The sequence below is a fragment of the Zootermopsis nevadensis genome, unplaced genomic scaffold (genome assembly GCF_977971745.1).
Source record: "Zootermopsis nevadensis isolate Lab colony 2312 unplaced genomic scaffold, Znev_1.0 Znev_ptg000014l, whole genome shotgun sequence".
Lineage (NCBI taxonomy): Eukaryota > Metazoa > Arthropoda > Insecta > Blattodea > Termopsidae > Zootermopsis > Zootermopsis nevadensis.
In genome coordinates, this window is record NW_028259146.1 from 85905 (window position 1) to 103869 (window position 17965).

Consider the following 17965-nt stretch of genomic DNA (forward strand, 5'->3'; position numbering starts at 1 on the left):
ACAGGAGGAATTTCACAATTTTACGTGGTCATAAAATGTTACAGATACAGAGCTGCGGAATAAATTGAGATGCAATAAATTTAGTGCGAAGAAGAATGGAGACGAACTTCGATTTCAGACACAGGAGAATAAGAAATTACGAGAAATGTTGTCAGAGCAGGCGAGAGAGATTAGCAAAATGCAGACAGAGAGTATGTATGTTTTTATTGTGTTTATGTCCAAAGTTGAAGAGTACAGATTATATACTTCCGCGGTATGAAATGTTGTCAATTACCATATTAACTACATGTCTCTTCAGAAGTGCAGATATTCTGCTTGGCAGTTTGTTCCAGTTATCTTAAAAAAAAATTTCCTAACTAGTGGGTTCAAGATGAAGTTTTGCTGTACAGTAGAACAGATTTTATTGTCATATTTTGAACAACTATGGCTCTCTGGGACGAATCTTGTCAAATTTTAAAACTTATCCAAGATTTTGACAGATATTTAAGTTGACATTGCCCCCCTGAAAGAAGTAGTTCCATTGTCAGCTGTAACGCGGGATCATTCTCGATATTTATCAAGACTTATTCCTGGAAGCCGTAGTTATAATCTTAACTCGAGCTACAAAAGACTAAGAAGATGAACTAATGTAGTCACAAAATTTTACAGTGACAGAGCTGCGGAATGAACTCAGACACCATAAATTTATTGCGAAGAAGAATGGAGACGCACTTCATTTCCAGATGCAGGAGAATGAGCGGGCGAGACAGAGGGTATGCATGCTTTTATTCTATATATGTTTTAAGTTGAATAGTGCAGACACTTCTTAGTATGAAATTTTGTCAATTACCATATAACTGCATGTCTATTCAGAAGCGCAGATATTTTGCTTGGAATTTTGTTCAAAATTTATTCGCCTCCCTTTAGTTAGTTACAGATAAAGTTCTGCTTTCAGAGAAGAAGAAGAAGATGTTTTACTTTCATATTCTGAAGACGCTCTGTGTTTATTATACCCTTTTAATATTACTCGGCTTCTTATCCCCGGGCTGTCAAAGTGACATTTTCCTTACAAAGTTAATTCTTTATGAATTTCTCATTTCTGAAGCCTGTTACATGCTCCATCCACCACATCCCTACTGATTGTGTCGGTGATGAAAGGACGTATATATTGTGTGACATCAGGCCACCGTAATTGGAAAAGGCACTGGTCTTTTGCCGTCTAATGATTTCGACAGTTTTTGGGATCCAGTAATGTAGACAAACGGTGTTCAAAGAAGATACTCACTTTATTTAAATCCTTTGTTTAAATTTTAGCTATGTAGACTGTGTGCTGTAGCGCGTGGTTTCTTGAAATTCTGTCATGCAAGGAATTTAGCAGATGTTTCAGATATGGATCTACAGAACGAAGTGAGATTTCAGAAATGAGTTGTGGAGAAGCATGAGGCCACGATCTCTATCCAGACAGATGTGATTAAGACGTTACAAGCAATTGCTCCCAAAATTTGTTCTTACATCCGAGTTAGAGAATAAGTTTTGCTTCCAAAGAAGATGAAATCTTAGTGTGTTGTTTTCAACGGCTTTGGCTATCGGGAATGAGACATGTCAGATTTTGAAAAATTATCCATCATTTTGTCAAGGATTTCAGTTGCTATTGTTACCGTAAGAATCACGAGAGACCACAAGTGGTGTCGGTTGTGAGCCGTATCAATCCAGGTTCCCCTTCCTTTCAGTGTTTCACAATTCATTTTAATATTATCCTCCTCTTCATGTCTTCAGTCTTGTCCAATCAGTGCTTCTGAACTAAATCCTGTATGTGCTTTTTATCTCTGCCATGCTACGTGCCCCACCAATCTCATCCTTCTTGATGTGATTATCGTAGCTAAAGAATAAATGTCATGTACTTTTATCAGGAGATATTCTACAGACAATTTCAAGCGTTCATAAAATTTTACAGATTCGTGTCTATCGAGGAAGTTGGATATTGAAGAATCCGAAGAGATGAATGATTCTGCAGCGGTCCCAAGGTACGCAGATCGGTGAAACAATGCATTTCATGGACCTAATATGTTTCCTGATGAACATAATCCAGCAATGGAGAGTGGTAAGTACCCGTTAATTTTGCTTCTTTATCGAAAGTTTCCTGTGGGTTTCCACGGGATAGTAAATTAAATAGGTTGTCAGACCTGAGTTAACATTCTACGCAGTTTGTCTTTTAAAATTATCTTGCAATATAATTTGTAGTTTTCAGTAAATAATGTTTAGTTACATCATTGGCAAAATAGAATTGCATAAATTGCTAGCGTTTATTTGGTTCGTCATGTTTTTCCAGTGTACCTGTCGCTTGATATCGCTGTTATATTTTTAACAAATGAATGCATATTTTCAAGTACATGTGCCCTTATGTTAAGTGCTTAAAAAGCAGTTTTCGGTGCCTGAACACGCAGTCTTTATTGATCATGTAGGAACGTTGAAATTAAAAAGAAAAAATAGGAATGAAGAAAGTAGGAGAGTGTCTGTTTGAGGTTCGTGAGGAGATGGAAGAACGTTAAGAAAATGATCTGCATAAACAAGGAGTAGGGAAACAAAATTACAAATAAAATTATTTGTTCCATCGTCTGTTCTTTAAAACACGACGTTTCGGTGGCTGGTTCTGTCTACGTCTTCAGGTGAGAGGTGCCTACTCTGTTGGTTCCCTTAGATAGAGATAGTCTCTGTCACAGAACCAGCCTCCGAAACGTCGTGATTTTAAAGAACAGACGATGGAAAACGTCCTGACAAAGAATAATTTTTGATATAAACTACCGTCGTCAAAACCCTTTAGAATAAAATTAAAAATATTTATAGGTGTAGAATGATGATTGTACTATAATCGATGTTTATGCTTGGTAACAAAGATTCCAGGGTTCTGCCGTTGGTACCAGTCCAGTTAGAGTGAAAAGGAGCAGCAATTCTGAGAACAGCATATCAAGCCCACCAGACATCTGAGACTTCGGAAAGAGATGTACTCTCCCGCTCTTCTTTTGGACAAACGGCTTCCTCACGCAACCAGGTTATGAGGGAAGTCACCAGTCCACATAACTCTGAAGAAGAAGAAGAATAACTGATGTCTTTTGGAGAGGAATTAACAGGAAAAATTTTGAAATCATAGGCATAAATTGTTTATCGCAGACAACTGGTTGTAACAATCTTCAGATATCAGCTCCTACCTCAAAGAGAACACAGCACTCCACCATTGCGAGGATCAGTCTACGGAAATGCTTGCTGTTTGTTCTGAGAATCATAAAAAGTACACAAATATACTCGGTGGGAAAAATGCAGAGTTACTGAATACCAAAGGATGTGGCATATTGGATTTCCTCTAGGCTGTAAAGGGTTGAATGAAGACGGATCAGATGTGCCAGACATTTTGCATGATATATAACGGGATAAGTACAAAAATGTTCCTCTTCGAGAGATAATATCAGAAAAATTATTGACTTCTCAGTTTTGGAAATTAGGCGCAGGGCTATTGAAAATTCATATACAACAGCCAGATTTGGAGAACTGGTCCACAAAAAATTATTCCACTTGAAGATACAAATGTAGGAAAATTATTAATTTATTATGTTTTTAAAATTAGGAACAGAATTATCCAGAATATTTGGCATGCCGCAGGGGAAGAAAGTAATTACGTTTCCCACATTATGAAGATTTTCATTTTAAGTAACTGAAGATTGTTTAATGGTGCATTGTAGAAAATAAAAATTTGTGATTAGTCGTTGTCGTCAATAAATTACGTCATCAACAATGTCAACTATAAACAAAATCGGCATTGTTGTGGAACACAACAATGCCGAGTACAACACAACAATGCCGAGTAAACAAATAACGCTTAGTACCAAGCCAGTCGCATTATCACTGCTCTACAAGCAGCACGTCGCATTCTTAAATATTGATTGACAGTTGGCATAAAACATCAGGAAAATGAAAGAAGACGTTATCAACTATATGAAGTATCAACTCTAACAACTCCAAGAAGGTAAACTGATACTCATTAGATATGTTATGATTAAGAAAGTATTATGAAAACTGACTTTATGATTACGAAAGTATTATGAAAACTGACTTTTGATCGATATTAAGACGAAGATTTGCTAGGGTGGGGCTGGACGTAAAAAGTTGACTGAACAAGAACTGTTGGCCTCTAAACAGCGACGTAAAGAACTACTACATCAGACCTATTAATGCGAAAGAAGACTTACATTGATAAACGAGACCATATTAAGAACACATGTAGAAAAATTATTCAACAAATCAGAAGAGCAAAAAACAAACAAACTAAGATATTCAAGAGTAGGGTTATATGCAGAAAGGTGACTGATCAAAAATTGTTGGCCTCTTATCAGCGAGGTAAAGAACTAAAACATCAGACCTATTTAATAAATAAATAAAAGCGAAAAGAGACTTACAGTGATAAACGCAGAAAAACTTATTCAACAAAACAGAAGAGCAAAAAACAAACAAACGAAGTTTTGCAAGGTAGGGTTGAACGTAGAAAGTTGACTGATCAAGAACAGTTGGCCTCTGATTAGCGACGTAAAGAACTAAAACATCAGACCTATTTAACAAATAAAGAAAAGCGAAGGGAGACTTACATTGATAAACGAAAAAGAACGTATTCAACAAGAACAGAAGAGGAGAAGAAAACAAACGAAGACTTAAAAGGGTGGGATTGGACGTAGAAAGTTGTCTGACTAAAAACAGTTGGCCTCTGAACTCCGACGTAAAGAACTAAAACATAAAACCTACTTAACAAATAAAGAAAAGCGAAGGGGGAATTACTTGCAAGGTTAAGGTTGGGGTTGGACGTAGATAGTTGGCTAACCAAGAACAGTTGGCCTCTGAACAGCGACGTAAAGAACTAAAACATAAAACCTACTTAACAAATAAAGAAAAGCGAAGGGGGAATTACTTGCAAGGTTAAGGTTGCGGTTGGACGTAGATAGTTGACTAACGAAGAACAGTTGGACTCTGAACAGCGACGTAAAGAACTAATCCATCAGACCTACTTAACAAGTAAAGAAAAACGAAGGGAGATTTACATTGATAAACGTAGAAAAACTTATTTAACAAGAACATAAGAGCAGAAGAAAACAAACGAAAACTTGCAAGTGTGGGTTTGGAAGTAGATAGTTGACTAACCAAGAACAGTTGGCCTCTGAACAGCGACGTAAAGAACTAAAACATAAGACCTACTTAACAAATAAAGAAAAGCGAAGGGGGAATTACTTGCAAAGTTGGGGTTGGACGTAGATAGTTGACTAACCAAGAACTGTTGGCCTCTGTTCAGCGACGTAAAGAAGTAAAATATCAGATTACAAGAAGCGCTCCGAAAGGATTAGTCGCCGTTTTCGTCAAAAAATAACGTCATCAACATAATCACCTGATATTTGTTTATACACGGAATTGTTGTGGAACAACAATGCAGAATAAACAAATAACGCTTAGTACCAAGCCAGTCGCATTATCACTGCTCTATATCGTCTCCGAACAGCGACATTAGACTATTTAAGAAATGAAGAAAAGTGAAAGAAGACGTTACCAAGAAAAAAAAAGGTAATGTGATAATAATAATAATAATATTTATCCAAGTCATACTGTTCTTCAAGGGTTAAAACACTTGAATAAGACACTAAATTAACACCCCGAAGGGGGTTAGTTTAGTGTCTTATTCAAGATTTTAAAACGCAACCAATGGGGAGTTAGTCAATTGTTTAAAACCCCCATTCGCGGGTGAGGGTTAGTTTAGTTTCTTAATCAAGGGTTGAAACACTTGAATGAGACATAAACTAACCCTTCCGAAGGGGGGATATTTTAGTGTATTACTCAAGAATTTAAAACGCAACCAAGTATTTTAACCAAAATTCGGGGGAGGGGTTAGTTCAGTTTCTTACTCAAGTGATAAAACACTTGAATGAGATACTTAAATAACCCCCCGAAGGCCAGTTAATTTAGCATGTTACTTAAGATTTCATTACGCAACCTAACCCCTAATGTTTTAACCGTCGATTCGAGGCGGTTAGTTTAGTTTCTTACACAAGGTTGGTTGCGTTTTACAAACATGACCAAACCCCCCGTAGGAGCTCCGAAAGGAGCGCTCTGCCCTAGTTGTAGAAAATAGAGGTAGGCCTCGATTTGCGCCGATTCAGAATGACGCCGATTTTGAAACCAGCAAGTCAAAAAGTGAAAAAAATATATTTTACTATTATTTATAACGTTTTACAATGTATCTCGTACTGATTCTTATACTAAATCGTAATTCTCACATCGCTGATTTTGAATAAAAATTATAAATACGGTCATCTCTGCAATTACGTAAGTTTCATTAACGCGAATTTGCTCCAATGAGATTGAAGAATCGGCAACAGCTGTTTGTGAAATATAAACTTTTGCATACTCTTATGCAATTTTATTCCTGGAACTTTAAACTTTCAAAGGACTAATTTAATCTCTGCGGAGGTACCGGGGTTATTTTTACTACGCGATTTTCTATAGGTCGGCGTCTTACATGAATGCAACTGTCGCATAACAGCAGAGATGACTGTACACATCAATCGCGGGGACCAACGAATTGCCGATTGTAAGTGTATAAAATATATTTTTTTAAATTCCCTTTATTTTATTTACGTTATTTCAGAGCTTTAAATGTAATGCCATTATATTACTCGTGAATGTTTGGGTGCTGGGAACGCATGTCGTTGGCTTCCCATTTGTTTAAATTATAAAAGAGTTTCAATTTATGCCGGTTCGTCCAGGAACGCATCTCCGGCGTGAATCGAGGGCTATGTGTAATTGCTTTGAATTTCACTGGGCATTGCTAGTAGAGACATAAATGCGAGCTGTTGTGGCCAAAAGCCATAAAATTAGCAAATTCAAGTCTGATAATAGAATCCACAGACATTCTGGCAGTGGATTCATGAGAGATGTTGTAATCGAAGTGAGACTAGTTATCGATACTTCAGTTTGCATAGGTTAGGACATTCAAAATGTAAAACAACTTGAAAAGGGGATGTGAACTGATGGCATGTGTAGGACTAGACGTGCCCAAATTCTTACCAAAAGTACATAAAGTCAGTGTTGGGAGGTAGCCATGAAGGGGAGAGCTGGCTGCCTTGTGATACCAGGTGAAGGAAGGAATCAGTACAGTCTGTGTCAGTGCTGTGTTAACAACATGCCACCTGTTCGTTCAATCTCCTTTCTGGTCATTGATAACGCCTCGTATCACAACACTCAGACAGACAAAACCCACCGACGTCTTAATCAAAGAAGGACGAAATGAAAGCCTGGCTATTGGAGTAACACTGAAGACTACAATGAAGTCCTACCGGATCCACATTAAAAACAGAAGCTAGAAATAAAAAATCTAAGACAATTTAGCCTTGAAACCGCTGTAAGACTATTCGTAGCTAAAACTGTCCCATTGTTAACCTATGGAATCGAAATCGCATGGTCCAACCTAAGTCTGAAAGACGTAAAATCACTGGAAAACGTCAAGGCAAGATTCCTGAAAATTACTCTTGGAATTTCAAAATACGCGCATCTACGAGCTAGCGAAGGAAACGTTCCTGATGGAAGATCTGCGTTACAGGCTACTGCTGCCATCTATGGAAAACTCGTCGCGACTACTTGAAGAGAGGAAGTGGAAAAGGGAGAATATGTGGCTGGATTTCTACACCACAAGCGCGATGACCGACCGAGCATGGACAGGACCGAACCAACCACTGCGTCCCGCAATTACAGAGCCTGGCAGTTCACGGCTACCACCACAAGATCTGTAAAACTAAACTATGTGATCAACGATGCGACAGATACCACATAACAAAATGTAAAAACAGAACCAAATCGAACAATGAATATGGCAAGGATTAGGACGTACTACATGCAGGAAAACTTTCTTATGCACACCTGTGCGCTTTTCCTATAGTATTATTACTATTGAAGTTACTATGTGTATTTACTGACTTAGTACTTCTCTATCAGCTCCTGTTTTACGAAGGCTTAAAGTGTTAGTTGTGAATTTGGATCGCTACGAATTGTGTTTAAGCAATCGAAAAATGCATTAACTTCCCCATATATTAAGTTGTGGTGTAGAATATACCAGTCTTGCAGTGTGCAACATGATGAAATAAGACGAAACGTTTTGTTATCAAGGGTTATTTCTGCTAATAAATACGAAGTCACAGATTAGAAAACGAAGGTGCACAGAACTTACTTGTACAGAGAGCATAGTAGAGACACGCAGAGGAATATTTTTCACTGCTTACCACATGCTGGAATTTAGTTACATTCCTGTACACTTCTTATGGACGGCAAGATCAAGGTGAGTTTGAATTAAAATACAATATTTTTGTGTTTTTGAGAAAATCATGAATAATATATTGCTGAATATATATTTATTATCACAGTCTATACACAAACGTATTTAAAATGTTGTTGTTAAAATTTATATAACACTATAACATCTGTAGTATAAAATATTACAATAAGTTATATTATGTTATATTATGGCGCTTATTATTAATTGTACGACATGTTTCGATGTTTTATGACATCATCTTCAGGTTTATATCGTCGTTTTTATCATTTTAAAACTATTATATATTTCGATGCAATGCATTTATTGATTTATAGGTATATTTGTAGATTTTTCTGTCTTCATAATGCTCTGCATGTCTGTAGTTAGACGGTCATTTTCTGTGAAATTAACGTCCAATTTTCTATTATGAAATGAGCATGGATAAAAGCGCCATAATATAACATAATATAACTTATTGTAATATTTTATACTACAGATATTATAGTGTTATATAAATTTTAACAACAACATTTTAAATACGTTTGTGTATAGACTGTGATAATAAAAATATATATTTATAACATTTAGTTTTTTTACTTATGAGTTATTTTGCAATAAATCAATATTGTACAGTTATGTTTTCAGTTCTTTGTTTGTTTGCTTTTGTATTGTAATGTCTGCTCACTGCTGTGAGAACCTCATATATGCAATTAATTCACTCCTTCACACTTTTATAAGCTCCTGTACTTAATCCTCCATTAGCATATGAATGCCCAAGTACTGAATCAATTGCACTCAAGCCGTGAGAACCTTAGATTTCATCAGGCATGATGTATATACTACCAAAGATAATAGCATTTTACAGTCCGTGAAATGGTGTCTATCATCCCGAGGTTTGTACGTCTCTGTGGTTGGTATTAGTAATTGCATCATAACGGAAAAGCAGTTGAATTCGAGTTTTATAAAGCTTCTGCTTTGATTTAACGTCTTCCTACCTTGACTCCTTTGAAGTTCTTGTTTTAAGAAGGGTTTAATGAAAGTTATGTGTAAAGTAAAGTTTGTCACACTATACGCCATGTAGGCGTTTGGGGGGAGAGGAGGTATAGCTCCTCTCTTCCTTGACCCCGGCACTAGATGGGGGTGAGTGGTCAGCATCACGCCCCGGCCGGCTTTACCCCCGGGAAAGGACCCCGGTACCCATTGTAGAAGAGGCTGGGTAGGCCCCAGAGCCGGTCTGGACGCAGAGGCTAGAGGAAAAATCCTCTGCCCCCGTCGGGGATCGAACCCCGGTCGTCCAGCCCGTAGCTAGTCACTATACTGACTGAGCTATCCCGGCTCATAAGTTATGTGTAGAGTAGATTTTTATATTTATACGCAACGTTTTATATGTGAAGGACGCGGCAATTTCGAAACAAAAATTTTGTGATACTGCTAATTCTGAAGAAATGTATTACGGTGTAAATATACCTAGTGACACTGTCTTGGAATCTGATGGTAAGTAGTAAAATATAAACATAAATGAATATGCATTCGAAAGTTAGTTTTAAGATTTTGAATTGTAGATATAGTTTATTTACATTCCACGGATAATAATATAAGTACAGAACTTATATGTGAACTTATGAATTTTAAATACAAGAACTAAACTACATAGCACAACAACCCAGAAGACAGAAATCTTCATTCTCACCGCTGTGAAACCTCAAATCTTGCAACGAAACCTTATTTACATATAGATATACCTAAAGGTTAAGAATTGTCAACAGAGGTAAAATCATCTACAGAGTAGGAGTGAGTTAAGAGGTAATGCAGACTTGATTACTTTTATATTATGATTTAAACTCTTAATTGTATGTGGAAGATTATTGAATGACTTGATACCTGTATAATATACTCCTTCTTGATATGTAGTGAGGTTAGGATTTGGCATTTGAAGGTCATATTTACATATTATGTTTAAATTGTGTGCATATTTATTTCTTTGAAATTTGTCCAAGTTTTTCACCATAAATGATAGTATGGAGAGTATTTATTCACTTGCAAATGAAAGTGTAGAAAATTTTCTAACTAATTTTCTACAAGAGCCTCTGCTTTTAAAACCTGTCATTATTTAAATTATTATCTTTTGGATGTAAAATAGGTAATTACTGTCTGTTGAATTTCCATTGACAGATTTATGCAGCATTTGTATATATAAACATTTTTCCTTCATTTTCCAGACACTCTGCATGTCTATAATGACAAATCAGAAGCACTGAAAATTGTGAAGAAATACAAGGAAGCGAGGTTTAATTCGTTTAAGACAAGACAGGAGGCTGTGGAATTTGCAGTTCAACGACCTGAAGTTGTAGTTCCCATATCTGTGTTATCAGAGAATTCAGAAGCAAGCAGTCCTGTAATAGGAGAAAAACCAAGTCCTTTCAGAGCACCTAAATCGCAGGATTTGGTTTGGCTCAGGAAACTGATAGAATGTGGTGACTCTCATACATTCAGAACTACCATCTGGGATAATCCTCGGTACCTAGTGAGCAGTGGAGATACTCCAGCCGTTCTTCAGGTATGCAGGTTGCTTTCTTGTAAGTAGTTTTGAAATGTATGTGTTAGTATTCTACATAGAATTCCTAACTCGGTCATCTCTGATTTTAATGCTCTTTTCATACACAAAAAATAAATCAGACTGCCCTACCAAAACATTCTGTGCAATAAAATGGTTTCACAACATTAAGAGTGAGCATCAGAAGCAGGGATTTTGAAGTTAGGCGTTTCTTTTATTTTTATATGTGTAGTTGGGAGCCATCTATGAATGACTAAATGAAATCCAGGCTCTTGTATGGGCGATTATATACAGAAACCATGCTTGTTAAAAAATTTTAAGTCCATGGGTTAAGATAGGGTTATGAAAACTGGCATGAGTAATGTTTTTTTTTCCGTCTGTTATTTGTGTGTTCAAGATACAGAGTTGTTATTTTGTATTTGGATAATTATGTAAAAAAACCAATTTAGCTTATGTATATATCACAGAGAAAGTAAAGTAAAGTTTGTCCCACTATACGCCATGTAGGCGTTTGGGGTGAGTGGAGGTATAGCTCCTCTCGTCCTTGACCCCGGCACTAGATGGGGGTGAGTGGTCAGCATCACGCCCCGGCCGGCTTTACCCCCGGGAAAGGACCCCGGTACCCATTGTAGAGGAGGCTGGGTGGGCCCCAGAGCCGGTCTGGACGCAGAGGCTAGAGGAAAAATCCTTTGCCCCCATCGGGGATCGAACCCCGGTCGTCCAGCCCGTAGCTAGTCACTATACTGACTGAGCTATCCCGGCTCATATATATCACAGAGAACTTAAACAAAAATTATATGGTGTTGATATTTCTCCAAGGTTTCGTTAATACATTCAAAAGTATAGGTTAGAATTGCATAAGAAAATAAGGAGAAGAGAAACTTGATTATACTATTGCAAGAGTAGAGCATTTGTCAAGAAATCACTGGAATATCTAGTCTAGCAATAAGATGTTTCAGTCTTCTCGGCAAAAACTGCTATAAAGTTAATGAAACTTCACCTTTTTCTGTAACAACCACGAGACCCAGCTATAATAATACATTTTTGCAACTGGTTTATCCAGACAATGAATGAAGATTCACTGACCCACAAATATTGTTCTTTACTGACAAAGCCTGGTTTTTCTTAATTGGACATATGAACACACAAAATAACTGATTCTGGTGCTCAAAATACCCTGGAGTCCTTCATTATATTCTGCTTAAAAATGCAGAAGTTGGTGTTTGGTGTGGAATCAGTGTATGGTGAATAATTGTCTCAGTTTTTCTTTTATGGATAGTCTTCACTCAGGAAGTTATGTTAATTAGATTTTGAAAAGGATTTTCCTTAAGTTAGAACGCTGGCCTTGTAATCCTGGGGTCTCGGGTTCGAATTTATAACTTGTGTTGGGCAAGGCCGTGGTCTAGGCAACACGGAGATTTCCTCCGTGGCATCCCAACAATTACTCCATTCACACACAGAAGAAGGCAATGGCAAACCACTTCTGGATCATCTGCCAAGAACGTATATGAACAGGTCCCAGTCGGAGAAAAGGATGGAAGGATCCTGTTCATATGGACCTGTCGTCAGACAGAACACTAAATAAATAAATAATAAAATGGTTACTTTGAGCAGGATTCAGTAAAGGTGAACACAACCGATAACTCTGTGGCCACAGTAACTGACATGTTTGTTGAAAAATGTATTAATGCACGTTTATGACCAACTTGTTTCCCAGACCTCACACTGTGTGGTTTTTATTTATGGGGTAGCTTGAAAGACAAAGTGCATAAAATAAATCAAAGCGAATATTGAGGAAGCAATATTCAAGATTTTCCCAGCAAGCAGCAGTGTGTGAACTGGAGTGTGCTTTGCTGTGCATTTTTATTAAAATAAAAGTCAATGTTGTTCTTTGACATTTATCTTGAGATCCAAATGTAAAACAGAGAAGAACATCCATGTTCTTCTTTGATTTCAACTCTTATGGGGATTTACCATTTTTTCTGGGTACTTTGAACCTTAATTCCACTGGGAACTACACTAAGATGTGTCACAGTCTTTAATTTATATATTATTTATTTATTTTACGTTAGCTGTAATTTACTCTATAAACTTATAAATCATTATGCTTTGTTCTGCCTGACAGTAAAAGTGAATAATCTATTCATTATCAATAATGACCTGCAACTATAGAATATCGCTAGCAGAGAATTGTACATAATTGTCAGTTATTATTCATAAGTGCACATTTACATGACAGATGATCAAATTTAAATAATTTATTTGCTGTTTCTTTGTCTTTTCCGGGTTTAGGAAGGCTCACGGTATAACGCAATGCATGTAGCAGCCAAGGCTTGTGACGCACAAATATGTGATCTAATTCTACAGACAGTGAGCAATGTTGCATTTATTCAGTTGCTGTATGGAGATGATGATGCTGCCAACTGTCAGGACCGAGCTCTCGTATCTTGTTGGATCTTTACCTGAATACTCCTGATAAGGCCCTCAATGAGACTCCGATACATTTTGCACTTAAATTGGGAGCTCTTTCAGTTGTAGATGTATTGGTGTCTTATCCGCAATGTGATAGACATGCGAGGAATAAATATGCAAGTAACATGTATTTTCATTATCATATATACATCACAGTATTCTTCAGGAGTGAGTACTTGGTATAAAATATTTATGTTATTCTTTGTGCTTCAACTAAGAAGAATGTGATTGGTTGGGAATGTAGTATGGTGGGAGAATCAAGAAATATGTACAAAGTTTTGTTTGGGAAACCGTAAGACAAGAGGTCAAGGCATAGGTGGAAGTTGGTCAAAAGTATTATTTGAAAATTCCATGAAATGAGGGAATTTTTTGACTATTTGAATGACAGAAATTTTTAAGGAAAATTCCTCTACCTTGGAGTTAGTTGGTCCAAAATATTTCTCAGTTTCTTAAAAAAGTGATATTATAACCCAGAAATTTATTTCACACCCAGTGTTATTGATTTTCATAAAAAATTAAATTAAGTATATCATAAAGTATTTAGCACATTGAGATATTAAAATATTGTTTTAAGAATTTGTGAAGGCCTTTCTTTTAGAGTTTTACCAAGGATCTCATTTACGTACTTATAAACCTTTTTTTTTCTCTCTACACTTTGCATAAAGTGTTTAGAGATGTCAGTGATAATGAAATTATTATTATATATATATATACAGTATATGATTCCATTTTAAAGTTTAGAAATTTGATATAATTGAATGTGATGTGACGATAATTATGAATTGTGAATGGATAAGAATCTGTCATGGCTTATGTCAGTTCCATGAAATTGCCTGGAGAGACTCACAAACAGAAAAATGACAATGCAGATAGTCATTAGACTGGTCAAGATTCAAACTAGCTAACCTCCCTAATACAAATGTGGAGTGCTGCCAGAGGACCAGTCTGCTTGCTGAGATGTAGCATTTTACATAGCTGAAACAATTAAAATAATGTGGCTACTTCCTGTAACCCGTTATATGTACATAACGTTATTTCTATCTTACGTACCATACTCATGATTTCTCCTTCTTATTTTTTTCCAGGTTATCTGCAGTCGTGTTTCCTCTCCAGATGAAAGTCTAAGGCAAAAACTGTCAAATTTACTGGATGAGATGTTTTATGTTCCTGTACTTAGATCAGAGGATAATTCTGTACAGCCTACTGTTGGTGATCCATTCTCTCCTGCTTGCCCTCTGGTTGGTAATAAATTGTTTTTACACATGTATTCACTATGCAGGGTCCTGTCGAGAAATTTAAATTAGTCAGAGAATTCTCTCATATCAGAGCAAGTAGTTGACAAAGTGTCAATTTCAAAGTGAAGCTGAGACAATTCAGGGTGTTCACAGGATGTCTGGAGATTCATTTCTAGCAGGAATGTTGACAGTTAATTCTGTTACCATGTTTAGACCCCACACACTGCTTATTTGATGGATGCTAGGTTTATATGTTCTGTCTCATGTATTGTGTGTGTACTTCATATGTAACCAAAACTATCAAATATAACAGTTTGTAAAATCTTTTACTTAACGTGAAATGTTTTGTCACAATTTTTTTTTTCGTCATCATATTGCCTCGCACCGAAGAGTACAGATTAAATGTGTTCCTCTCAAAACACCTTGATTAAAGCTTTTTTGAATTTGTTTGTAGATGTTCTGTTTTTATGTGCTTAATAGCTGTTTTCCATTATTTAATTGTATCTTGACTTTATTATATTTTGAATGCCTTCTGAATTTATTTGTCTTTGTGTTTCAGTTTTCAGTTCTATAGGAAATAATCTAGGGACTGTGTCCTTTTAGGTAGGGTGATCGCCATACACCACCTACTGTTGTCCCCTTGGTCCACTCTTGATCAAGGAGACTGGGCTCCATGAGCTGACAGTGCATATATATCTATACTACACCCACCCAATCACCAATCAAATCAACCTGTCAGTCTCTGGTGTTGGAGGCAGACACAGTCTGTGAAATGCAGAAAATTAACTTCATACAAACATGGCTCATCATCAGAGGAGACGTTAAAAAAAGAACTTAATACCACCTAGACATAAGACAATAACTGTAATGTATTACAAACGTCATGAACTGATACACTCACACAACAATACAATGAGACACAACAATACAACATACCACACTCAAAATAAAACATCTGACACACAATAAAAAACACACATCCACTAATTAATCACAATACTTAGAGTAGAATATAAAGTCCGCTCTCAGTACATGAAAATTTTATCCCACGAAGGAAATTTTTCAGGAAGTTTGCCGTTGTAATGATACACCATCATTACGAACATTGAGACTTAATTTTACACTTGTTTAGTGAACTATTTAATATCTTAAAAAACAATATATTCTTTCATCTACCGCTATTTTCGCCAGTTACTTGTGAAGGTCGTAGTAGAAGTCTGTGTCTGAAAGTGGAGGATTATTCTGAATAAGAATCCCTTTAATATATATTTTACACTTTAGCGAAAATACTAAAACATTACTAGACTCTTCTGAACAGAAACTGATCCTTCAGGTTCCATGAAATGCTGAAAATTGTTTGACTAACTGAGCGACTGTCAGCATCTCAAGAACGACTCTGATTCATAACGTTAGGTACTAAAACACTGCATCAAAGAAGATTAATTGTATTATAATGGAAATTCCTCTGTACGTCGAACACAGAGCATTGTGCCATTTTTTGTAGGAATTCAGAGAAAAAAATACCCCACACATTACAAAACTTTGCCCCTCTGCTATCCATATTTATGAAGCCAAGTGTCCATTGTTTTGAAAGCAATTTTGAATTTCAAATGTTCTTGCCTCTCTTTTGTTTTGTTTTGTTTACACGTGACATTTTAGTACACATGATATTGCTGGATCTGCCTGCTTATTAAGGCTTAGTCTCCTTCGCTGTAGCTTAATAAACCGAGTAGCAACGATTTGGGAGAGTGACGGTTAATATTCTGGGAATTGGCGAGGACTTGGCTCTTGTATTTCAAAGTTTTTAAGTTGAATATTCAGTAGGTTTATGTTAAATCGTAGCGAACTTTCAAAGAGTTCTTTCAAAGTTTCTACAAATTAAGTTTACGTTCCATATCGGACGAATTTAAAAGAAGCAAGTTTAGTGTCTACATCATCATCATATTTCAGGATTGGGTGCCTGTACTTTTGTGTTTTTCCGAATTGCTTTATATACAAATATCGGTAATACAGTTTTCCTCGGAGTTTAATTTCTATCAAAAGAGGAGCGGGAACGCATGAGCGGTTATTGACTAAGGTGATATTCAACAGAATGTAAGAGCCAAAATGTGTTAGGCTTAGTTTTAAAACGAATAGGTCAATAGCATTTCACCTGTAAGTTAAAATGCGAGATTGAACATTACGTAAACATCTGCGTGTTTATTACTTATCAACTACCTCGTCTGCCCTCCACGTCATTCGGTATTTCTTATATCGTCTCTCTCCTTGGGAATGTCACTGTGGTCCACATTTATGTAAACCTTGTATGAAAAATTTATGTACAGTCTGAACGTATACGCTGTATTAGTACTACGTTCATGTTGGATTAAAATGGTTTAACGTAATTCTGTAAAACGTGTTGAAATTGACTGCTTTTCTAACGCCTAAAAGTTTTATGATTGCTGTTTCTTGGCGTGATCTACTTCATTGAAATAGTTGTCTGCTTTTAACATAAATACTGACAAATACCATTTTACAGAGTTTTACTTAAATGCTAATAGTGGTTTAACACCTCAAGAAACTAACGTTTTGTAATATTATTTTTATTCATTTATAGTTTATTTAACAACGCTTTCGTTATCTAAAATATATAGCGTCGGATGAGAGGATGACTATTAAGAAATAGAAATTGTAAATATTTTAATTTTGGAATTTTGTAAGCCTTTGAAAATGTTAGGCTTGTGTTCTTATTATTCAAATGCGAGGAATCTGGACTGACAATTATGATATCTGAGAAATGGAAATTGTGGAAAACTTTGAAATCTAAAAAAATAATAATTTTAAACTATATGAACTTTTATTGTTTGTAACGTTCATTCTTAAAAATGCGATTTTTTTTTAAAAAAAAATCAAATGTGATTGCTTTTGACGTGAAAACGTCTTTAAAATCGATGCCGGGTGTGGGGAGGCAATCGCGCCCAAATGAGCGACAGTTTCTGTCGAAGTAATTTCAAACTTCAATAACTCGGCTACAAATAGACATAGCGCCGCCATCTTAGTCTCGTTTTAAAGCGGAAGGATGAACTTTTGTGCCGGTACCACTCCGATATTCGTGGTGGTCGAACATCGCGAACTGCGCACGCGCAAAATGAACCCACGATTTTCGACTTTCCGGATTCGACACGTGTCCATAAACGGGATCATATCTCAGAGACTAATTATCCGATCCGAGTGAACCAAGTGTTGTTTTGAAGAGGAGTGTACATGTTACAACTCATCCATGTGTGTATCTCAAAAACTCAAAAAGATACGAGGCTGTGAATTTGAGAAAAGTATGAAAATTTACCGATTTTCTTAAAATGTCGCGATATATGAGGGCAAAGTACAACCAGAATTACAAGAATCGGGCAC

The 17965-nt window shown here is 36.3% G+C and overlaps 1 protein-coding gene across 2 annotated transcripts; it reads left to right on the plus strand.

The window, feature by feature from the left end:
- The first annotated feature begins 8373 nt into the window (after positions 1-8373).
- LOC147873816 (ankyrin repeat and LEM domain-containing protein 2-like) lies at positions 8374-15112 on the plus strand. 2 transcript variants are annotated; one of them, XR_015535186.1, is made up of 4 exons: positions 8374-9808; positions 10534-10871; positions 13161-13456; positions 14426-15112. XR_015535186.1 is itself a non-coding variant. In XM_087348923.1 (3 exons), the coding sequence occupies exons 1-3, from the start codon at positions 9760-9762 to the stop codon at positions 13332-13334; spliced, it is 561 nt and encodes a 186-aa protein (XP_087205049.1). In that variant the 5' UTR covers positions 8374-9759; the 3' UTR covers positions 13335-15112. The 2 variants fall into 2 exon arrangements, 1 of the variants encoding a protein (XP_087205049.1); XM_087348923.1 differs by having other exon boundaries at positions 13161-15112.
- Positions 15113-17965: the final 2853 nt, after the last annotated feature.